The sequence below is a fragment of the Calonectris borealis genome, chromosome 1 (assembly GCF_964195595.1).
Source record: "Calonectris borealis chromosome 1, bCalBor7.hap1.2, whole genome shotgun sequence".
NCBI classification, from domain to species: domain Eukaryota; kingdom Metazoa; phylum Chordata; class Aves; order Procellariiformes; family Procellariidae; genus Calonectris; species Calonectris borealis.
Genome location: NC_134312.1, coordinates 117,514,235 through 117,539,482, shown reverse-complemented (window position 1 = coordinate 117,539,482; position 25,248 = coordinate 117,514,235). Strand labels below are relative to the sequence as shown.

At 41.7% G+C, this 25,248-nt stretch overlaps 1 protein-coding gene across 7 annotated transcripts in view; it reads right to left on the bottom strand.

The window, feature by feature from the left end:
- Positions 1-265: 265 nt before the first annotated feature.
- The window catches only part of ITSN1 (intersectin 1), a 145,064-nt gene continuing 120,081 nt past the window's right edge, over positions 266-25,248 (bottom strand). For 6 of the 7 annotated variants that reach the window (XM_075171919.1, XM_075171941.1, XM_075171958.1 and 3 more), the window contains 11 exons: positions 18,856-18,977; positions 17,863-17,969; positions 16,286-16,469; positions 15,729-15,827; positions 14,720-14,887; positions 12,849-13,061; positions 12,194-12,315; positions 9,931-10,013; positions 9,748-9,831; positions 9,144-9,317; positions 5,944-8,198 (listed from right to left, as the gene is read on the bottom strand). In XM_075171919.1, the coding sequence (XP_075028020.1) occupies positions 8,050-8,198; positions 9,144-9,317; positions 9,748-9,831; positions 9,931-10,013; positions 12,194-12,315; positions 12,849-13,061; positions 14,720-14,887; positions 15,729-15,827; positions 16,286-16,469; positions 17,863-17,969; positions 18,856-18,977 (1,505 nt within the window). In that variant the 3' untranslated portion in view covers positions 5,944-8,049. Of the gene's footprint in view, positions 525-5,943; positions 8,199-9,143; positions 9,318-9,747; positions 9,832-9,930; positions 10,014-12,193; positions 12,316-12,848; positions 13,062-14,719; positions 14,888-15,728; positions 15,828-16,285; positions 16,470-17,862; positions 17,970-18,855; positions 18,978-25,248 lie in introns of those variants that run through there. The other variant, XM_075171948.1, reaches the window with a different exon arrangement.

Here is a 25,248-nt window from a genome sequence, read left to right as displayed (position 1 = left end):
GCCTATTAAGCAAGTGCCTTTTGTTGTTTTTTGGGGTGGCTGGTTTTTTAATTATTATTTTTTGATAATTTATTTTTGCTGTCTTACTACAGATTTGGTCAACTCTCAATTTTCAAATCTGAAAAAAATGCAAACAGTGTGTTACAGAGATGAAAATTGGCCTGTGTCGGGCATTCTGTGCTGGTAAGTTATTTCCCTGCTGCTGGGTCTATCACTTTGCTTATACCTATGTAGGTCTTTTGTCAAAAATACTCCTCTGAAGATTTATTTAATGTGCCTGACATCGTCTCGCTTCTTCAGCGCTTCTCAAGAATGTAACAGTACGCAGTTAAACTTTAAAAAAAAAAAATTGATTTATTCTTGCATAATTTCACTTGCACAACTACAGTCTCATCTGTGTCAAACAAATCGCACAGCCTAAAACCTTATTGGCAGTTTCCACCTTGGTGCTGCAGTCTGGGAAGCGACACAATTCCTCAAACAGGTGAAGACATTTTAAGGACTTTTTCTTAATTGGACCATGTCTGTAAAGAGAATTATGTAACCAAGAGTGGCTGAGGAAACAACACATTCACAGCAACCCAAGTACAGTTGAAATTGTCTTATGAGAAACAGTGGTGTCTGATTCATCATTATTCATTATACCTATTACCAGTGCTTTAAAAAAAAAAAAAAAAAACAAAAACGAAACCAATTTCACAGTATGGATGTTTTAATGAGTAGTTAGATGTGATGTAAATGAACAATACAAATTAATTCCATTTTCTCTGAAAAAAAAAGTAATTTTTTTTCCGATTTGGCCAGATCTTAAGACATACACGACAGTTGTTTTATAATTTGTAATTTTTAGGATACTACAGAGAGTACAATACTTCCTTTTTTAAAAGAAAAAAAAAAAGGAAACTAATTGATACCATTTGTTTGGCAGCAAAAAGTGCACACCACCATCAGCAGGGAGGAGGATTCCCCAATTCTAAGTATTAACATGGAAAAAAATACTACAGCTATCTTGGTTTTTTTGCCAACACTTTGCCAACACGCAGTAGAAAGTACCCATCACACAGTCTGCAGAGGCTGCTGGAATCTAAATGCCTTTTCAGCAACTTGAGGGCTGGAATAGGGTAGTTCTGCACAAGCTCCTGACAAAGCCAAAGCCTTCCCTACTTTCCTGCGTCCTGCTCACCGCGGCGGGCAGGAGCTGCTGCCTGGGGGTCTGACAGGGGGTCTCAGACAAAGCACCAGCTCCCTTCGCTGGCACGACACGTTAAGATCCCAGAACCAACCACTAAATCCAGGGTTAGTGATACTTTTGCAGCTTTACAAGCCGCACAAGGAATCACCTACGGTCGCAACAGAGCCTTTGACTACTATAGCAAGCGACTATAGTAGTTTAACTACGCTAGTTTAACATATTCCTACTGCAGTTCTTTATTCTTCTAAATTACATCCTAAATATATCCTCCTGTGTACAGAAAAATATTTCCCAAAGACGGTCCTTATTTTAAAATATTTAAATGAACAAACAAAACTGAGTGCCTATAAATGCTTTTCTGTTGGATTTACTCAGTATTTGACAACGTAGCTGCGGTTTTATATTATATATACAAACAATCACACACACATATATATAAAAATAAAAAAAAGCATGTATTTAACTATAGATACATTGATATACATGTTGGACAAGAGTGTTTGGGCTAAACAAACGCCAGGATGCACGTGGAATGTACGTACAGAGCAAATCCCTCAAAGCAAAGGTGATTTAACCTGACTCCCAGCTTTTCTGTGTTTCAAGGGTTTTGACTGCGAGATTTGAACAAACTGAATTATCACAGTGGCAAACGGAGCAGTATGAAAGTAGACACCACTGTTGCAGTAAAAGTCTGGACTTGTCACATCTTAGTTTTGAAAATGTACTTAATAGTATTACAAAAACTGCATTATCCACAATGTTTTTCCCCCCACCCCTACTCACATGTAACAAAAAGTGATTTATTTATTTATTTTTAAAGGGTAAAAAAAATTTAAAATGAACATTTAAAAAGTTCCCTCATAAAAACTCATGTTGAGAAAATATATAATAATTAAGTGCATCTAGAAAAAAGTTCTGTAATTTATCAGTCATTTGGCTTAGTGTCAGCTCAGCAACATGCTCTCTCTTTCAAGGTGCCCAAGTCAACTCAGTGGCTGCGTGCAACCTCTCAAGGCTTTACAGACTGGCTTTCTACCAGCGCTAAACTTGGTAAGGTACTTGGTATTTCCGAGGCCAGGTCAGCCTAGTTTTTAATTTGCAGTGCTTCCAAATGTGTTGCAATCTGTAAGTATATGAATTATGATTTGCCCAGTAAATACAATTCTGTTGAGTTTAGTGGCTAAAACCACTTTCGGAAAGATAAGGAAGAAAACAGATCAGCTGCAAAGACTATGAACTATTCTGTATTTTATCTTAATCTTGACTTTTCGTTTGACGCTCTATTGCAATCTTTCAATCCTTACAGAGCTCCAACCAAGCCTATAATGTAGGCTCTACATTATTGAAGCCGCCTGAATTCCTCCACGAGTCCCCGGCAAAGCACGTAGGCACCCGGCTGGCTTTACGTATGCCTTTGCACTGAATTGGGGCATGAATTAAAGTTAAGCGTCTGCTGAAGTGCTTCGTTGAGCCAAGGGCTGGAGGGTGCAGCCGAGGTGGCAGCTGCCAGATGAGCTGTGAGGGAGAAGCCTGGAAAGTCCCTAACCCGGCACTGTTTCACAGAGCTGAGCATCAGCGGGGGGGTTAAAGGGAGGGAAAGAGCGATGCTTTCCAAAGGACTTAATTACAGGACAGAAGCACCACTTTACTCACAAGACGTACACAGAAGAAAAACCGCAACGGAGCAAGGCAGTGAGATGTGTTTTCTGGTCACCCGCTGCATTCGTTCGTGCAACGCAGCCGGTGTCTGGCTTGGAGGGAGCCAACGGGCTTAGCAGATGGGGAAAATTGTGGCTGGGAGGGGACCTGGGTGATCTCAAACATGAGCCTCAACCCTAACGGAGCTCCCAGCCTGGCACTGCTGGGAAAGATGGCACGGATGCGTGCTCAGTGGCAGGCCGGACCTCTGAAGGGGGAGGGCTGAACCTGCCCTGGACCTCATGACTTCCAGCTACACCTGACCAAGTGCAGAGGAAAATGAGCTCAGGTGGTTTCCCCGAGAGGCACCTCTGCAGGGCTGACTCCTATCCACAGGGAGAAAACGCTCTCGAGGCAGATCGACAAGATCAGGCTGGTTCTTACTGCAACCAGAGCAATGATGGAGAGGTCCTAAATGGGGAGGGATACCGGTGAAAGCACAGACATCCACCCTGCTGGCATATAATGGCGTTGCTGGCAAATACCTCATACTATAGGAACAAGTCCTCCGAGAGACAGAAAACCGGCACACTGATGCTGGTGCAGCCGATTCCCTGTATGGAAAGGGCACGTACCTGTGTACCTCCTGGATGGTCGTGAGAGCTGCCTGGACAACACCAGGAAAACAAAGAGCCTGACGGCAATGTTTGTTTACAAGCCTATGAAGTCCTTGTGAAAGCATCTTGAAACAACACGGTGCCTTAGCACCTCAGAGGTATATCTCAGAAGGTAAAAGTCCTGGAAAGAGGAGTGTAAGGCTGTTACAAACACCAGAAAGCTCCACTTCAATAAAAAAGTGCCTGCAAACTCCTGCATAAATACAGAGCTGCACTAAATCCAGTGTGGCTCTCCCAGGCTGAGGACAAACACAAACAGTGGTTTGTTATTAATCACTGTCACTATATTATGGATGCCTGGGGTCCTGGATAATTGAAGTTCTGCTGTGAGACTAAGGATCTGATTTTAAACTAACCACCCACCTCTAAAAAAAAGGAAAATAAAAAAAAAAATTCCTTTCCTTTCTCTTCGGTTTCCTGTCCTGTCTGCAGCCACAACGTTGACGTTCTGCCCGTTCCCAGCTACCAGCATCTTTCAAAAGTCATTTTAATAATTTCTGAAAGCGGTGGTGTTCCCTTCCAGTTTCTGACCCATCAACTCAGTTCTACTACAAGACTTAAAACCAAGGAAGCACTAGGGAGAAACACTATTCTCCTTGTTAAAATTAACGTACCTAAGGGAAAAATGCAATTCCCAGAATTACAGCTTGGAAACCAAACTACCAGTGCAACTTGTTCCATTGCATGTTTTCTCACAGCTGCGGATTTTGCTCTTTCTTCTCTTAGGGCTTTTTTCTCCAGTTTATCCAAAGCAAGACCGCTGTTTCAACAAAGGCAGTGAAAGCATTAAAAAGTCACAGTGTTATTTTTAGAAAGGCTTTATTGCCAGCCGAGCTGTTTGATGCTGAAGAATTACTTCCAAGCAAAACGTCTTCTCCAAAAAAGTAGAGCCTGCTGAAAGGGAGAAATGAAACCCCATCTTGAGGGCCAGTCCCAGTGGCCCATGCACTAGCTCAATCTCACCAGTGCCTCATTTTAAGGGAGAGTAATGGAGAGATCTTGTACTCAGGCTCTCTACAAGGATGAATTTTACCAAAGCAAATGCAGCCAGCCAGTCCCCGAACTCCACAATATATAAATTTACAACCTCTGCGTTTTAGTGGGATGCTCATCTGCATGAATCTGCTCTTTCAATCCAAAATGTGATCAAGTCTTATCTGGGCTTTGATTTTGTTGTTGTGGTTGTTTTGCATAACATTAGGAAACGTTTGCACACATCTTGATGGGGCTGGAAAGGAACCTATGAGCTAAGGTGTGCTATTTTACAAAGACATTCAGAGATTAATAACCAGCGTCTGAAAACTAGGGTCTACATAAATGTAGGTATTCAATACCGGTAGCACAGACTAGCAGAGTTTGGCCTGACAGCCAGCACGTGGCACTCCTAAGAGGATGGCTCGACCCTCATACATTGTGGTAATGCCAGCTGACTTTCTAAATACACAAAGAGGTCCCTACCTTCCTAGGTATTGCTGTGCGCCCCTCCCTTCCCCAGGCTCTTCAGAACACAGGTGGTATTTAAACAGGCCTATGAGAGCTTGCCGTTTTCTTTATGAAAGCAGCTGAAGCGTCTCTTTTTTTCAGTAAAAGGCCTGAGCTTTTACAGCATGAGGTCCTGGATGAGCAGGAGGTCTAAGCAGCTACGGTGGGTAGAAAAGCAGAAACCTGTAGCCCGCGCAGCCGCGGAGTTAATGCAAAGCGATGTGCAAGACTGTAGCATTCCTCAACAGGGAAAACCAGGCAGGATTCAATGGGTTTCTAAAAACCTTTGGCTAGCCCTGGTGAAAAGCAGTTCCGTCTGGGAAGCCAACAGTGCCAATATGCTACAGAGCACTGAGGGCGAGCATGTGAGAAAATAGCGACATCCCGATGCCCGGTCGGCTAGCCCTAAGGGTACATATACATTCTGCTCTCAATGCACAGGGATTAGGACGAGCTTCCTCTTTAGGATTAGGTGATTATGAGGGATTCATTAGATATCCATGAGAGGAACCCCAGCCTTTCATCATCATCCTGTTTGCGTAACTCCTACTGACGTTAATGGGAGTTCAACGTTGCTGTGCATCGAGGGTAAGTGGGACATCACAAGTGATGGTGGTCGGGAAGGCGCTCAGTTCTGTTACAATTCCCCAAAACGGTGCAATCGTACACGCCCATGACAAGGGTCACAATCTGAGAGGAGCCCCTGCAGCTAAGGGGCCCCCGCTTCCAGCACCAGTTGAGTCTCAGAGGAAGGTGCAGCTCCTTGAGGCTCCCTTCGAAACCCTGGCCAGGATTTCTGCACGACACCCACGGTCTTTTTTTGTCCTGTTTGTCTATTTAGTTGTTACTGCAATTCATGCTGGTGAAATGATACCATAAAAAAGTGATGCTACTTTTTAAACACTGAAATGAATGTTCACCATATGTACAGCTACTGAGTAAAATTAGGACAGCGATAAAAGGTTAGACAATGACATTTAATGTTACTCCATTAATAGATTTTATCACTTTTTTTATCCTACCACAACAATGTGTATTTTCATATACATTATATTTAATAAAATGTATTGATATGGAATTAGGAGAGCATGGGTTTAGTACTATTTACATATTTTAATTGAAACAATTTTCTTAACAACATTGAAAAATAGAAACTTAAAGTTCTCTTAATCATGTTTTCAGCCAGTTAGTGGTAAACAAATGCATGCCTAGGAAGTTACACTCCCTCTAAAAGGTGGTCAGTTGAAAGTTTCTAACTAAAGTGTGTATCTCTGTTTTGTTTCAAAAAATACATAAGTATGTCTGTCATTTCTGATACAAAATTCTACACTATCTTCAATAAATAAATAATAAAGCGATTCTGAAAAGTATGAAATGTAAACTTTGTTGTCCCTCCAACATACATTTTTTTTTTCCCATTGCTTGAAACATTACAGTGGTCTTGTAGGAAATTATAATACACAGACACTTCCCAGCACAGTTTACACTTATTACCATACTGTAGCTACCTATCCGTTATGAATATATCCTAATTTCCTAATGGAAATCAATAAGACTTGTAGTGCTAGAGAACACCGCCTATACAGGAGAGGTGGAAACCAGTACTGAAAGGACATGCAAGGAACACCAAAACCTAACAACAGGCTCCACAAGAACGTTCACATGCTAATGAAACAGGCTGACACCTCCCATTCGGAAAGAAAGTCCTTACAAAAATACCAGTGTATGCATGATAGTCATGAACAAAATGAATCCAAGCAGAACAAGGAGGAATTTTACTCTTAGGTGTCTATTCTCTCTTGAGACCAGACTCAGCAAAGCACTTACGCGTGTGCTTAAGGGAAACAAGACGTAAGTGCACGCTTAAAGCTGGGTGCTTTGCCAAACAGGGCAAGTTTGCTGGATGTGGGCCTATACGTGTGTGTTCGTAGAGTTACATGGATATATAAGCCCGGGCATTCCCGCAGATGACAAGGCTTTTACTTCGGGGTTACCCACTCCGCACCACCACAAGCGCTCTGTTTCTGGTCGCATCCAGTATCGCTGCCCCCGAACCTGCAATCGCCCCGGCTTGCCACAAACACCTTTGTGAGCTACCGTATGCTGCTGCCCTGAATTCGGTAACGTGATGTCAAACACAGTTAGGCACGGTACAATTTAATAACTGGTCACCACCGATTGCTTTGCAAACTAGACTCCGCAGGGTAGAAATTAGCTTCCTGAGCTAGAGCCGTGATTTTTTTTCTTCCCCGCTGCCGGTGGCAGAACATCCATCTGCGGTCACACAATCAAGCAGCAGCAGCAAAGGAGGATCGAAGTGGTATAGCACAACATACAGCAGGGCTCTATGTTTAATCCTTCGCTTACTGTTTGAACATTTACAGTCCTATAGAAAACAGCAGCTTCCACACCGAGTGGGCGGACTCTTCTGGAGTGCAATTCATCTCTGTGCAGAAGGCCTGTACGTAATTTATTTTCAGGGGCAATGAGTCATGAAGTGGTATGTTAATAGAATCTTCTCTGTTTATAGATATAGACTATTTATTTTCTAAGTCTTTTCAGTACCATCCTGAAGATCTTCAAAGATCTTCTTGCTGCGCAACTGCTCCTTCCGTTCACATTACATTTACACACCCCTTTGCTGAGCAATAGGCACAGAATTCCTTAATGGGGAAAACCCTGCAGAAAGCCTCCAGAACATACAAACATTGCCTTCTTCATGTAAATTAAAGAGTAGGGTAACTGGAGCAAGCACAGCAACCTATGTGGTTTGCCAGCCTTTCAGACTGGAGCACAACGAACAACTAGGTTATTTCATAAACCCAGGAAACTAACATCAAGTTCCACATAGAGAAATCGAGGGAGATCTCCTCACTAAATTGGGATTCATTTTTCAGTGAGAATTATCAAGGCACAAAGATGCTCCTGTTTGCTTTGATAACCCTCTGACGTGTGAAGGGCAAGCAGTAGTTTCATACCACACCAGTAAGGATTTTGCGACAGCTTCTGCAGACTATTGCAGTGAACTCAGACTGAAATAAAACATGGGTCCCTTTCCTTCTAAGGCTCATCGAACAATTGCAGGTCTAGTCGGACGACTATCTCTCCTGTTGGGACTTCATGCAGAAGGAGACACTTTGTAACTGGTCCCTTTGAACCCTGATCCTTCTTAATGTCTGCCACACGGATCTCTGTTCTGCCCAAAAAGTCTGAAAAGCAAAAAGACAGCACGCTCAGAAATGAAACAACTGTTTTACGTTGCAATAAAATGCTAATTTGCAGAAGGAACCAAGCTTCCATCTACACACAACAAAAGGAGAAAACAAGTCTTCAGTCCAACTCTATTTTTGCAGTTGAAGAAGGCCAAAGGCTGCCAATCTGCACAGAAGAGGATTTTAGCTAGACCATATTAGACAGCAGCAGCATTAAAAGTAAATGGTCCCATAAGCAGAAATATCCACTATGTAATTCACAGCTGCCTTGCTTCAGTAGCTTATTTATTTTATGTCAGAAAAAAGGCCAAAGGCTGCTGCACAGTTCAAACTGAGTGTGAAGCCCTCTGGAGATGATAAAGCCAAGCAGTGCATCACACTAGCGACAAGGTCAACGGGCCAACTGGCGCTGGCCACATGAATGACAGTCCTATCCAAATACTTCCTGAGAGACTAGGACTCCAAAATACACTCTTCAATGCTCCATACGTTTATCCCAGCTTATGAAGTAAGAATGAGTTAGGAATCCTGGGTTCATTTCTGCCACTCTTATTGCATATTACAGAAACTTAAAGACATTTCTCTTCCTCCTGCATTAATCTATCCATTTCCAAACAGCATCCAGAGTTTTCTAAAGACTTAGCAGAATTGCAAACCACACTTTAGTTGTTGTCAAGCTGCACAAGAAAGGAAACCCCCCAAAAACCAGAGAGAGCTCGATTCTTTTTGCGCTGATACTAGCACGACTCCACTGGGGATCAAGAGTGAGTGGACTCCCAATACGCAAAGGGGTTCAATATTGGGGTTGGAACTAGATGATCTTTAAAGGTCCCTTCCAACCCAGACCGTTCTCTGACTCTATGATTCACCTCAGTAGGCATGCACCTCTTCAACACGGGAGATTTGAAAACACCCTTGGAAGGGTGGCAGCCCCCTACGTACCATCTGGGGAGAACTGGTCCCTCTCGAACACGGTAATGCAGAGCACGTCCTGCTCGAGGTCTTTGATAAAGAACTGGCAGTTGGAGTTCCACTTCGGGTTGAGGGTGTCCTGTATTGTCTTGGTAATGTGGCACTGAGAGCCCATCGTCACCTCGCAGTAGGGGTTACTCTTTCCTGGGAAGACGGAAACGAACAGAAAAGAGTAATCGCGATTTTAGGTGTGTGATCTTCCTCCTAAATATCCTTTTACTCCTACAGCCAACAGATGGGGGAAAGAGTGGCCTCGCTGCCATTATAATGAACAGGGACACGGTTCTGCAAGGCGCTGAGCACCTTTCACTCTTCATTTCAGGACTTTGTGGCTTATGATCTCTTATGATATGGCTTATGCGGTGGAAACTAGGTTTGTCTGAAACAAATGCTTAATGCAGGACAACTGCATGATTACTACTGAACTGCACAAAATCACTTCCGCATATTTTAAGTTCATTAAAACTGCTTCATTAAACAAAACCACGTTTTGGACAGAACCTTCTTCAAAGTTAGCCTGACAAATAGGAATGTCTTCTTCGTAGGGCATATTATGAAAAACCCAAGGCCTTACCATGGGACCTGCAAGGTTTTAGTTCAATGCCTTCAACAATATTCACCATCAACCTCCCAATGCCTGTTGCTCTTTGCGAGCGAACTGCGGTGAAACAGAAGAGGAGAGAGAAAAGTCATTAACGTGTTTTCCTGCCCGTGGACTTTTCCACAGAAGATGAGACCCCCGCATCCCATGCTGTACCTAAGTAGGCCTTTTCCCTCTTCTTCTTTTCAGTCTCTATGTAAAGTTCTGAAGCAGCTTTGATCTTCTGAACCCAGGCAGTCCTTCAGAAGGAAAGGGGAAAAAAGTTGCAAAATACCATTTCCGTTTTTCCTCCCTGGAGCACAGCAGACAAAAGTAAAGCTGTCCTTCCTTTCCAACCCAGGCTCTGGCCCCATCAGAGGCTCTGCTACACTGAAGCTGTCTGCCTGGAAGAGATCTCACTGGAATTTATAGCACCTGCAGAAATTTAACCATCCCAAGCTAGCAGATCCTACTACACAAAGAAAGCTCAAGAGAATCACAAGCAGGAGGGGCTTGGTGAGAAACCGAAAGGTATAGATAACAGGTTTGCTTTCACCAAGCCTTTTGCTTTATTGTAATAAAGTAACTTCTTGTAGCCAGTAGATTCAAGACAGCTATGTTGCAGAGGTGGCCACTTTTCTTGAGCCCTAAGGCTTCATACCAAAATCCTTCTGAGCCTCGGGACACGTGAAGCATAACTCAGGGAGTACATAGATGATGAATGATCCTGGTTCCCTACGGGCACTTCTGGGAAAGCATCTCATACTTAAGAGACTGAGTGGAAAGACTGACAGAGAAAAAGCGTGGAAGAAGGGGTACCAAGGGACCTCAAGGGTTTAGAAGAATTGATGTGACACAAAAGGGAGGCTGAGACCTGAGTCAAGGCAAAATGAGAGAACCTAGAAGTTGTGGATCCATTTCCGATCCCAAAATGAAGAGCTGCTGCTCTACAGGACATCGCCGCTACTTACACTGGATCTGAACGCTCACCCGTATTCTGCACAGAGAGCTGTTCAAGAAAACAAAACACTTAAGGACAATTCTGTCTTCCAGCTCAGCCCTAAATGGTGAACGGCAGCTTCAGAAGTATACCAAGCCTTTGATCATAAAGGTCTTTTAAGATTAAATGGGCAAATTAATCACTCATTGATGCTAATGTTTTATTTCTGTTGCTCTTAGTTAAAAGCAAGTGAATGATGAAAACCTGGAGGTATCTCACCGAAAATGCTGCATTGATTTAGTAAGCAATTCTGGCAGAGAAGCAAGTCAAAGGCTGTATCCCCTAAGTATAGGCATTTGCCTAGAGCACGCAAACTCAGATAGCAGTTCCCGTGGGCTCTCTCTACGGTGCGTGGAGAGAGGCAGGCACCTCCAGAGGGCGTTCAGCGTACGAAGATCTGGCTCCTTCCACCGACGGTTCAGCGTAGCGCGCCTAAGCTTCTCGCTGAAGTTCCTCGAGCTAGGTAGGGTGAATGTGGTGCGGAGTTTAGATGTTTCTGACCACTGCTGTGAGTGCTCTGACGCAGAACAGATGATTATTGCTATAGTCTGATCTGTGCTAGAGATCCTAAGTTGAACAGGCTGTGTCGATTTTCATCACCAAGGGTCTAACCACGATGCTCGTTCATTCTGTGGCATAGAGGGACAGACAGCATCCCAAAGGACAAATGGGACCCATAAAAGTATGATCTTTTGCAAGAAAAACTATGTGTATAAATAATAATGAATAGCACTGTCAGGCAGGCAGGGAGCAAAGATGTTTTACACATTTTTACGCATCAGAATTTTTAGGGGCCATACATTTGCAAGGTGGCATAACACAATGCCTATACTACGGGGAAGGGGTTTGCTGCACTTCCAGCTTCATTTTTTAACAGAGGTTATCTTTCCAGACCTTACATTTCTGTAGAGAAACCTTTTCAGTATAAGTCAGTGTAATCTGCCTCCATAAGCTTGCCAGAGATAAAAATCACCACCTGAGGTTTTGAGTTTGCCGTTCCTTGACTGTTTCAGTCTGAACTAAAGCAGATTAAGACTAACTGGGTTTAGTTTGGTAAGTTTTTGCTTCGAGTTCTAATTCTGACCTGTTCCTGAATCTCATTCAACATGCAGCCAAACAAACACTTGCAATGGCACAAAAAAATGTTAACAGAAGAAGGTAGGATTGCATCTTTTGGCTTCCTCACACTAACATAAAATGTTGTGAAATACAGCCTATATACCAGCCCTCCTAGCCATTTCACTTTGGTCGTACTGGAATTCAGGAAACAGCATTATTTCTCCCTCCTTTTCATATATTGAGCATCACCGTATTCTCAAGCAGAAGGAATTCTCCAGTCTTGCAAGATAAACTGCTCAGAGACTGCTATGCATGTGTACATCATATACATTTGCACCAGACTTCAAACTCAGTACTAACATGGCCTATGCAGGTACTTACCTTTCATTAATGCTTTCAGCCCGGAGTGTATAGACTCTATCAATGTGGGAGATATGGAAGATGGGCTCATCTCCAGAAGGGTCTGTGGGTAATTTTACTAGTACCTCATTTAGAAAAATGGGCTGTAAAACATTAGGCAAAGCTAGAGTTCTACCGCACAATATCTGAAGAGATGCATTCAACACAGAGCAATTTACAACAGATTTATCTTGCGCCTGCAGTATCTTTCCCCTTCTACCTGCCTGCCTCCCATCTTTCTTCAGATATGCCATTTTAAAAAATTTTCTTATTATCAGAGATATAGGTGCCTCCAGAGTCTGGGAACACTTCTCCTGAAGTAAGCAAGCAGCCTCATGAAGCATAGCAATCTCTCCTTTCCCACAAAGAGCAGCAAACACTACTCTCCCCATCACTCCCTGGTGCACGCGACCTCTGTTGAAGAGGTTGTTTTAGCAAAGCTTCAAAAGCACCTTTTCTTATCTCGGTAAAGCAAACAACCAGCTTTCTCCCCATCAGTCCCTGGAATCCCCAGCACATGCCAAAGCTTTCAAACCTCTTCTATACAAAGGCTATTGCTCCAGTATGGGAGCTGCTGCCTGCTATACACACTGTTAGCATGTAACCGTCTTAGTCACCGTTTAAGAGGGGTACTCACAGTTTTGTACATTTTGTATTGTAGATTAGACTTGGGGCTGAAGACCTTGTCTGTGCCAGAAGAGCCAAGAGGTTTTATGATCTGAGTCAGGAGGAGGAAATCGTTGAACAGAAAGCCATACAGTTCCTTGTTACTCTTGGCTTTATAGAGTTTCCCACTGTGCAGAAACTTGCGTGGTCCCAAGCAGTTTGTAACAGAATTAAATACGAGTTGCTGCGAAAAGTAGAAGAAGAACAACAACGCACTGTATAAAGTAAAACAATCGAGGTTCCCCTGAAAGAGATCAAATATAGTTTTGAGTCCTGACATTAGTTTCAATTTGTGTCACAGGGATGATGAGCGATGTCTCTGCCTTGCGCATGATAAGCAGTGCAAGTCATAGAAAGGCTACACAACAATTAACTTTAAGGCAGCCCGTCAGTTGCTCGGGGCATGGCCTGGGCAGTCAGAGAGAAGCCAAAAGCGTTTGTGCCTCCTTTCGAGTTTCTCTGCCACGCGCATGCATCTGAGTGGAACTGAGCTGATGGTGACTTGTCCCGCATTAGCAGTAGTTATGCAAATGGCCTCTCCAAATGCCGAGCTTTCTTAACAAGGCCTGGATTTCTGAATTGTGTTTGAATTTCACCCACTAAAACATACCACAGGACTTCCACATAACCTGTCTGTGTGTCCCCACGATACCTGCAGTTAGAGGTCAGGTGCTGACCAGTGGCTGGAACTGGCAGAATTGAAGACTCATCTGGAGGTTGTTAGCAGAGGAGTAGAGGCTTGCCCTTTCCTAAAGTGTCATTTTCAGGTTTATTTTCACTAGGTGATGGTACGGTTCTTGCCATCCTACTTGGCCAGGCAGCTAGATCTGGAGTGGCTCCTTTTAGAGATCAGAAACATCTCAGCCAGAAACTGGGGAAGGGTCGGACCACTCCTTGCCACAGGTTCAAGGCCGCTGCTGGCATTACCGTGTCGGCAAGCATCCAACTGGTCTTTCAGGTAATATTTTTGGTGTTCTAGGGCCAGACATCATGTACAGAAGACAAAAGCAGCCAGCTTCCTTCAGGCAGTAGTTATAAGACACTTGAACGTGACTTTGACCCTTCTAAAATTGTCATACCTGTCTTTCCCCTGAAACAGTTAGATTTCATAAGATGAAATGCAATGTTTTCCAGTTTATAAACCAACCAGTGCTTACTATTTTTTTATCTTCTAGAACTGAAAACTCAATGCATACTTTGAAAATCAAGTTGTGATCTGTCTGCCTCTATTACCTTCACCAATAATAGGGAGGCCATCAAAATAACCTCCATCCTTTTGCAGGACACACCGACACAATATTTTCATTATAGTTTCAGTAGAGAAACTTAGCATGTTACCTTAAAAAATAGTATGCAATGGGAGGCAGTGATTCTCTCTGTGAAGTCTTGTGAGAGACTTGATCAGTATTCTTGAGTTTTCAAAATGGATACAAAGTTTTATCACAAAAAATATTTTCTGTGATGCGTTTTAAAGCACTCCAGGATGGTCAGGTATAGCTTCAGGATGAGATACAGCAGTACAATAACCGCTGTATTATAAAGGTCTATGAAACTGGAAAGTTGTGGTCGAAAATTGCAGCACTGAACCTGGCACTAGTCCAGAGGCAGGCAACAAAAGCAGCATTTATCATACAGAAGGCAATAACACGAGCAGCAAAAAGGATTACGTGCAGGAGCGAAAGGGAGCCAAAGAAAGATGAAAACAAATGATTGAAGATTATACGACTAGATTAATTACACCGTTTGTCCCCTGACGCAGTGCCGTAAGTGAGCCATGGTTTCTTCCCGACCGGTGGAGAAGTGCGCCCATGTTTGCGTTACTCTATATAGCACTTTGTTTACCTCCGACAGGCCTTCACACTGAACGTGAGCCTGGATCCACTCCAGCCTATCTGAATTTTCCTTCTCCCGCACGCCTTCATTTACTTGAGAACATAATTCTTCTGCTTTCTCAAGAGCATGCTTCAAGTGACTGTGGTCAGGGTGGTTTTCAGGAGTGTTTTCTATTATCTACAGATAAATAAAATACATTAGCCTTTTCTGTTATCTGCAGTTAAAACGTATTCATGTTGTCAGCCCTATACTTCTGTTTTATTTCTTTATTTTCATCAGAGCCAGCCAGTAGGTTCCAAATTTCTTTTCCTCCTTGACAAACATGAAAAATAGGAGACAAACTCACAGTCTGTTTGTGAACAGCTGAAATGAATGCCTGCCTGCAGAGCCTTTGCATCAGTACACCGCTCACTCTTCTGACATAAGTATGCGAATTCCAGCCATGGAAAATATATCCGTGACTGTTTAAGGAATCTCTCAAATGCCAACATCCAATTTATAATTCTTTCCTGCAAAAGTCTTGGGCCAAGTTCAATAGCATTATTCAGGATGGTAAGCGTTAGGCAACAAATGAAAGTTAGGAAAGGGTTGTAAGTTATCCAGCAATGCAAGCTGCGCAGTAAGGTAACTTGCAACAATTTGGCATTCAGGCTTGCACGCTGAATGTCATTTACCAGACCGTGGGGAGGGAATGACACTGTGGAAAAAGGCAAAGATGAGCATAAGATTGACCCGTTACTCCTGTTATCTGAATTTTAAAATTGTCATTCAGCATTTACTGCCTTCTGGTTTTTTGTGTGCAAGTTTCACTTCTGTTTCTAATGGAAATACAGTCATTTCACGGAAGCCAAATGAGTTACCGCATTTGCTCTAGCGTGATCAAACACAAAAGGACACCCCACATTCTCTAGCACATCAGATATCTAAGAGTGACAAAGTTTGACACAAATAGGGAAACTACCCTGTCATTAAGCTATAAGCAAAGCATCAAAAACATCATCTTTGCAAAAGAACGTACATTTTTAATTATTAGTGGGTATCTCGTTACCCGTTGCATAGGCTTTAGTAGAAAACTTGATAGCGGCATTCCTTTACAGCGAGGATCCATTGCTAACCTCTGAAACATTAGAGAGGTAAAACGGTGTTAGTCAGTTTGTTTAAAACCCTGCAAAATGAGCTCCTCCAAGAAAGGAAAAGGTAAGGCAACAAATGAACACCATGCCTCAGCTAAATCTGTTCTTGGATCACAAACAATATCAGTGCAGAAGAATTTCTTGTATTTTTTACAACATATTCTTCACCGGCCTTGCCTGTACAAGAGAAGGGCCTCTTCTTACTGTCCCAGCATTTTACAGCAAAACCGCTATTAAACAAAGTATTTTATGGCTCTATAGTTGTTCGAAAAAATGTATTCCTTCAATGAAAAAATGTATTCTTCCAATGAGTGCTTAAGTCTGAAGACTCTTCATTCTAGCCCAACGTAGAGCACTATTTGAGACTATGTTTTGCAAATCAGCAAAATGATGAGCTAAATTTACAGTGTACAAAATTCACGGCGATTGCTTCTTCTCTTACTTTAACAAACTCCTTGAACTCAGGGACTTCATCTGTCTTCTGCTGGATGAGGGCTGCCCCATTGAGCTGGCAGCTGCAGAACCGAATGTAAGGCTGCATGTGTGGCAGCTGAGCTGTCAGTATGTCACCAATCATTTTCACTGGCATCTTCTCTCCAGACATCTTCTTACGCACACGCAAAGCCCTAAACGTGAAAAGGTCATGTGTGTTTTATAAGTAGACCACTAAAGAATGATTCCTCAGTTATGAAATAAACGGTTTGATTCTTATTCATTATTGAAACAAAGAGACCCCTGAATAATAAATAGATCAGTCACTAGATTTATTGCATATTGTAAGAATACAATAATCAAGATTGCACCCTCAGCCAACAACATTCTTCCCTCTTGTGGTCACTGAACTGTTACTTGACATTAACTTAATGCAATGCCAGATCAGATATAAAAAGGAATGTAATCTCCTTTTTTATTAGTTTCGAAAGAGAGTAACAGATATGGTCTTGAATGAGGAATAAAAACCTTACCACTACTTTAAGCCCAAAGCTACTTCCAGTTTTTAGCCTGGTTTCCTAGGGAAAGGAGGTTTACTGTCATCGAGCCATCTGCTTTTGTCCTATCGCTTATCATAACTTATCATAACTTGTCATAACTTATCAACTTGTGGGCCACTTTCAAACACATTTCACAACAGAGGAGTTCTAAAATCCCTGTCAGTTCAATGAAAATTAGCAGCTCAGTTGGGAGAAAACAACCTTTTTATTTTTATGTATTAATCCTCTTGCTTCTGAAGATGCAGGTTTAACTCAATCCTTACTCATTTTCTCTGGCAATGGCCAGATGAGCAACCCGCGTGCACGTGCCTCCAAACCAGCCACAGCATTTACTGTGTCTTGCTGAGGCAGTAGGGATGGGTGAGAAGGATGCAGGTAGGAAGACTGGATCCATCGGAAGCCACAGAGAACGAAGGGAGAAATAAAGGTACTTGCACCGCGTGGAGTTTCACGGTAGAGAGTTGGAGCTGCAGTACCCGGAGACTTTGGAAGGAAGGGTGCAGGGTACACTGGACACAAATCCATGGGAAACCAGGCTTTGTTGGTGCCGCTTCTCACAAAACAGCTCATTCAGGTGCTGTAAGCCTACAGTAACTGACGGAGTGCATCAGCTAACTCGGAGTAAGGGAGGCAGAGGTTGTTGTGCTTTGTTTTGCATTCTCGGATAATAGGACTGGAACTGGGTATGGGCTGTGACAGAGGAAGTAAAAATCTATGACAGGACTGTGGGTAGCCTCGGCAGGCACTTCTCTGTAGGAGAGGTTGATCTTGCCTTCTGAGGCCCATGTACGCCAAGAGCACAGTAAGTGCAAATACTTACTCAGCAAAGAACTGCTGGATTTTCCTCCACAACAACAATAAGCGATAGCAAACATTGTTAATAATTTGCTTTTTCCAATAAGGAAAAACGCATGGCCCTTTTGCTTACTACTTGCATAAGTGGCAAATATTTTCATGCAGCTACAAGGAGAAGCCGGGGGAGAGGCCCATGATTTTGTTCTTGCTAAGTATGGAGAAAAAAACTTACTTCAGTAGTTTTATATTGCACATAATCAGCTCCTTCCAATTAACAAAAATCATAGCAACTTCTTTTTCTGTCAGCAGCTCAGATTCCATTAGTGGTTTCTGGAAGATCTATAGATTCAGAAAATTAAGCAATTTAGAAAGTATATGGTAAGTATAATCAAAGTGACTAAGAACTGATGATGCTCATTTCCTTAGTCTAGAGCTGAGAAAACTTCACATCAGAGTAGCACTTGACACTCAGTGGAAGGTCAGACTTCAAGCATGCGCTGTGCCCCAGAGATCCATCGTGTTCCCTGATAATATGTTTGTGAGCGGCGTTAAAAGAGAATACCGTAAATTTGTGTTGGTGGTGTTAATTATGACCTGGATAATCTGTTTGAAACAGGAATTTTAGGCAGAGGTCTCCTGCAAAATATCCCAGGATTACTTTGATAATGCAACTTAAAATACATTTTACTTTGGACTCTTTTATGGAAGTCCTGATTTATCTCATAGTGTCTCAGGTTTGCACATCTTGACCTCTTTTTCAAAAAAGGGCTTTCCCTCTCTGTCAAAAGAACTGGCTAAGTCAGTTGCCTGTACTAATTCCCTTTTTTCCCACATAAGAGATGCACCTTGTAACATTTAAAGAAAATCACAGTAAGTGATAACTGAGTGCCACTGTGAATGCGGAAACTGGCACATAAAGCGCTTCAAGCTTTAAGAACTTATACATGAGAAATAACCATTCAAAATCAGGAGCAAAAAGGGTTTACTAGAATGATACTTTAAACATCAGCGTTTTGGTGACGGTAACACAAGGGCTTAACATTAGTTACATGCATGCATACATCTATAGAGATAGATAGACAGACCAATGAAAATTTAATACAGATCATCCCTAGGAAGTCAAACACAGCAGTGATATAAAATGAGTTTGTGCAGTGAAATTATTGATTTACTTTAAAAACATGAGCGATTAAAACCTGCTCCTGAAGCTGCTGTGCCGTCTTACCTCTGTGACCAACTGCAGATCATTTACATAGTTCTCTTCCGTGACAATGAGCTCGTGGATGTACCCCTGCCTTTTTCTTTCGGTAGGTGTCAACATATCCAGAAGATGCAAGTCTGCACACCCTGGAAAACACAAACAGATCCTAGGTTTTACTTACGGTCGTTTGCAAATTGATTCAGATCTGTAGCAGTTCAAGTAAGGCTTAATGAACAGTAACTACTGCCTGTTCAGTTCACTTAATCATTATTCACATGTAATGGCACAAAGCTAACAATGCTTCATCTCTTCGTGACTCAAAACATTGTATTTAAGATCTTTTTTTTTTTTTTTAAATCAAGGCCAATTCTAAGTGATAACCTTTCTCTGGTGGCAAAGCTTAAAAGTCCTCCTCACCGCTACCTGCCCATTTCCAACCTCACTCCGAAGTTCACTGTCCCCTTTAGTGGTGTCATTCAACTGGAGCCACACTGTAAAACAAATCCCCACATGGATCGCTGTTAATAAAAAAAGGGGCAAAGACTTCCTCGGGTATTACTGCCAAAGAAAATATAGAGATATCCTGAAAGGGAACAGAATTAGGAAAGAGCGCTACAGTGACTTTAATGCTCTGATGGGCACTTTGGAATTTCAGCTTATTTATACTCTAAATTCAAGGTTAGCCTTTATCCTTCCAGTCAAAGTAGGCATCCTAATCAAGAAGGTCCTGCAGAGCTTATTTACTTTTTCACACTTCAATTAAGAATTGCTTCTGAATTTCTGAAGGACTTGAACGAGAACACATGAAGGTCAGTGGAGACTGCTCCACAGATTTCACTGATTTATAGGCCAAGCCAAAGGGGTTTATTATTGTTCTCCTTTACCTTTAAAAGCATGTGAAAGGTTTCTAACTAAGAAACTCATCTTCCATCAGTTTTGTCATTTAATTTTTGCAAACCACCTTCCTTGTGTTTATCCTGTGTAAGTGCTAAAATTTTTGTATAAATTCTAGAACCTCAAATTTTATTTTCTATTCAGAATTAGAACGGAACATTTCATTACAATTTCTTCTGTCAGCCAGTATTTTTCAGCTGAGCTTAATTAAATTCTTCTGAGACTGTCAAGCAGAATGTTTTCTCCCAGTTTCATTTTTAACACTACTTTTATTACTTTTCGGCATAAAATAAAATGCATTTCAAAAAGCAAAGGTGTTTTCAAACAAGTTGAAAACCTTTTGCTTTAAAAATGCACTATTTACAACTATTTCTACACAATCAAAATTCTTCAGTTTAATTCTTTCCCAGAATACTCAGTGAAGTATGAGCAAATTCAGTATATTCCCCATAGAAACAGACTTTCCTGACGGAAAACGTTCTGACTGAAAAATATTCAAGGCGACCTTCACTTGGTGGGGTTTAAAATGGTCAAGGCTTTTTTTTACATTGTTCACAAGCATCAACAGTGACACCAACCTACTGAGGTCTGACAGGGATTTTCAGATCAGATGTTCTCAAATGCTCCTAATCACATCACACCCCAGACAACTCCTTCAGTTCTTTGCATATACAGTTAATACTTAGATAGTATTTACTGCTTTTTTAGCTTCCTGAATGTAATTCAGGAGCTGCTTTTGCACTATGCCACTAGCAAGGTCCACATGTATCACCATTAAGTTTTTCAGGGACTATCTTCAACTACTGCTTCAGCTATTCTGTGCTCCTGAAAAGGTAATGATAGATTTGACTTAAAAATTAAAAGGAAAAAAAAAAGACCAGTAGATACAGACAGCCAAGGTAGTTTCCTCTATGATTAAGAAGCTGAGAACAGATCAGATTGGAAGCATAAGCATATTGATAACGCTCCTTTGAGATACAGTACATTGCAGTCCTTTAGAAGATGCAATTGAAACTTTGCTTGAAATAAAAAGTAGGTTTTTAGAATTATCAATTTTATGCCAAAATAATCAAAGCACTAGGTACATTTCAAAAGCCAAAAGTTTCATTTCTGTTTAATAAATGGCTGCCTTCAGAGCATTTTCTTAGTTATCATGTAAATCAGAGGTCTAATAAACAGAACTAGTTCTCCCCATGCACCGTCAGCTTCATTAAAAGCGAACAAAGTGTTTAATTCTTTTTCCCTAGAGACTGGGGAAGTTTACTGTTCAAAGATGCTTACGACCTTGGTTTGAAGTGTGGTTTCCAACCACCAACCTTTCAGAGGAAGTAGTTAACATTTTGAATCATAATATATTTTAGTGGCTAGCTTGACAGTCAGCCAACTGGGATGTAAATGGGCTACTCTGAACTTCAACAAATGGCCTACTTTTGAACACTAAATATTTGGGAAAACAGCCTGCTTCAATGTGAGCAGAAGGTGCAGGAGACACTTTTCTCATAAGGGATTTTCTTCATGAGGTACACAAGTACTAAGTTTTTTCTTGTCTTTGTATTAAAAACACCAAAGAACAACTGGGTTCCTGTCCAAGGGAAATGTCAGGCCACGGGGCTCTAGCTAGTTTTTCATGGATGCCAAAGCACTGTGCAAAGTACTTTTATGAACATCCAAATTCCACTTGCAGCTGTAATAATATCATTCATGAACCCAATTCACTAAAAAAGACTCCTGCGAGGGGCTAGAAAGCGCCCTTGATATCAGACATTTCCACCGACAGATGGGAAAGCTCTGCCGTGGGTCAAGTATGGGACCTTACCTCAGTGTAGAACTGGTTCATGTTTCTAACTTAAAGCACACAGATAGTCCCTCAATGCATACAGCCATTCAGGTACTTAAAATCAGGCACTGGCATTTCAGTCTTCTCAGTTATTGAGTGACCCGTTCTTTCCTATTTTCTCTCTCTCCTGCACTGAGAAAGTAGAGCGCTGAATCCCATCTGGAAGGTGCCGAATTTGAATCCTGAGCCACAAACAAGCTAGTAAACTCAGAAAAGAACGGGGAAATTACAATAGCTAACTGCGTATGTTCACAGCACGGTGAATACGCGAATTTCTGCCCTTTTTAACTGAATAACCAGTACGACCCCAAGCAGAGGCATTCGCACACACTCACTGGACTCGTTATCCTATCTGGACTTACAGAACCAACATACAAACACTGTAACTAGAAATCCGTGCCTTAGCCTCCTATCCCCATAGGACCTGTAGGACTAAGGGATTCTAGAAATGTAAAAATAACTTCACATATCATTCTAAGAAGTAAACTTGCTGTTCCTTTCCCTTACAAAGTCAGCCCTGAAAATACGGGTCTTACAAGCTAACCACTAAGCTTGAAAGCGATGCGCAAGAGATGCTGCTTTTTCAGAAGGAAGGTTCTGCTGTGGAACTGACTGATCTTCGTACACGGGCACAATTTCTGATTTCTTCTAATTCGGGGAGATTTTCTAAACAACGTAACTGCCAGATTTCACTGTAAACCTCATGCTGGCCCTGTCCGTAATGACAAGATCACAGTAGACAGGAATCTATTCTATTATAGGGAACCAGAAGCAGTAGAAAATTATGTCACAGTTTTCCTCCAAAACCTTAAGCAGGGAGAAATAGCTGTCTGGCACCATGATAGCATTCCTTCACTCAAATTACAGCATTTCACCATTCAGTCTTCTTATCAACTAGCTTCAGATGCACCCATAAATATCTTTATTTATTTCCCATAAATATTTCCCATAAATATCTTGTGGGATGGACCCTCCACTGGGAGACTATCTCAAGCTTTTGCTGAGGATAGCAGAGTCTGGTGATCAAACAGATCTCTCCATCTCAAGCTTCTGTGCTGCAAAATTCAATTTCACAGCTATTTTCAACAATTTCAGCATGTTTAGAATTTCTCAGCTGGACTAGTATGTCCATTTATTGTCAGAGCAGAGCGTTTCCCTCTGAGATGGATGGAAGTAGGATCTAGAAACAAGTCTCGAAAGTCCCACTTGCAAAATAATAGGCATTACTTTGTTTTTGCCAAAACACATGCGCCTCCTCCTCCTGCCCACACCAGTCAGCTGTTATCAGGTGGATGAACTGCCACTGCCAATCCACACAGGCCAAGCAACAGACTCAAGGACCTTTCATAACAATTTCGGTTTTCTTTTTTTTTTTTAAATTCTAGAACATGCCCAAGTGTTAAAGGCAAGGTTGTAGTCTTCAACAATGTACATTTGTGATACACTACCATCCTCTTCATTTTGCAATAGCAAAATCTTTCTGCAGTGTTTTAGGTTAGTATCTTAGTTTCTACGGAAAATAATGTTTTAGTATTCAACCAAGGGAAGGAAGGAAGTAAAGAAGAAAGGTGAGACATTTGGGAAGGAAACCTACTAAATCCTTTCAGAAAGAAAACAGAACATGTCTATCAGTCCTTTTCCAGAATCTGCTTGGGGAGAATAAAGTCCTACATGAGGGCATGGATGCATCTAAAAATATAAATTGGCTGAGTTAACCGATTCCTGGACTTGTTTATATCACATCAGGTGACTTTAAATCTCACCTCTGAATTATGACCCAGGACCTATCTTGAGCCCCTGACCACTTACTGTACAGTAACAGCAAATCAGTCAAGAGCATCCTTCCAAGCTGAAGGAACTGCACAGTCCAATTTTACATTGTCTTCCGCAAAAACAAAGATGCTGTATAGATATTTCACTTGGAGTCAGAAATGTGGTAACTAAATGCAGTAGTCTAAAAGTTGAAATACAATATTTTACTATTTTACTATTTTTTTCACTTTCTCGAGCAGACTTCCAGCCATCATCTTTCCTGGCTTCAGGTCCTTCCTCCAAAAAACAATTAAAGTGAAGGAATCAAACCAGATTTATTTTAACACTCATTTGGGTCCAGAATTACTCCAATACATGAAACAATTCGGCAGAGAAAACTGCACCGGGCAGCGCGAGTGCGATGGAGAAAACATGAATCCGGTTTCAGCCGTCTAGGCCAGGGCACAGGAAACCTTTGTCTGCAACACTGATTTGAGCCCGGTTCCGACTAGCGCTCTGCTGGCGCTGGCACCAGCTCACAGCTGTACGCTGGTGGCTGTCAGCTGAGCCGGCAGCATCAGGTCAGTGCTCTGTGGGTACAAACTGGTACCTGGACAGACCAAACGCTGAAGTCTGAACGGGAACTGAACGGCAGAGAGGCACAGAGCTTCCCTCTTGCTGCTAGGGCCGGCTGCTGCCGAGGGGTCAGACTCAAAATGGTAGGTAGGGCACGAAGAAACAAATGAGAAACTTGTGCTAGAAAACGGAGCCAAAGCCTGTGATCAAGGAGCACCACAAGGTCACAAGGAATCCAACATCTTCTAAAAGCTCTGTGCACACTTGCTGTAGGACAGCTACCTCGAGTATAAACATCTTTCTGCCTGTAGACATTAACAGCTACCTTTTCCATGAAACGCTTAAATAAAATTATTCCACAAGATTGAACTTCTTCTAAAATCTGACTTCTTATTCTGTGTTGCTCCACGGGATTAATAAAAGTTACAGAAGAAGAGTTACAGGTTTGATTCAAATTAGTTTCCAGCTCTACGCAGACATTGCAATCTGAATTTTTGTGCTGAGGAGGAGCACTACAGGGCTACTTCTCGGGTTTTGGTTTTTTTAAAGAAGTTTCCAAGTTAAGATGTATGGAAAGGGGAGGGGAACGAAACAGCTGTGAAACTTGCTGTAACAAGCTATAGAAATTTGTTGCGTATATCAGAATTATGTTTACTATACTATTAACTATTAACTATTAATACTATTAACGTTACTAGGTTACGCCAGATAGTTAAGATAACTCTCACGATTTCTCCTCACATGGACAATAACTCAAAATGAATCCTTATTCATGGTAAAGTACTCCTTTGCAAGCTGTCAAACACCTAGTACAAAAGCCCATATAGTCTACATGCAGGAAATGAAGTCTTCATGAAAATAATTTACATTTTTAACTGCATCCAGGACAACCTTCTGAAAACATTCTTTCAGGGTTTGGAATCAAAAGGTCACCTTAGCACTCTCTATTTAGCTAAGTAGCAGCTCGTTATCTAGTTGTCTGTGTGCATGCACTTAGCCTGCAATTCAACTGATTAAATAATAGTTGAGCAATATTGTCCCTGGACTTACTGAAGTTGTCTTAACTTTTTTTTAAAAAAGTTAACTTTTTTTTAAAAGTTAAAAATACTTTTTTAAACTTTTTTTTAAAAGTTAAAAATAAGCCATTTATTGTAATCAGAAGAGGACTCACATAAGGAGCTATTTAACAAGAAGTTAAATAACTGGAGTCAAAAATTACGAAGAAACAAAAAGAACTGCTTTAAAACCAGAGAACAAAACCAGAACATGCAGTTATTTTGCTGCCTTGCGGGAAGGTTATGGTAATAGGCCATTTTAAAATGTGTTCAGTGAGTTCGTGGGGACTGAAAGAGACGCCA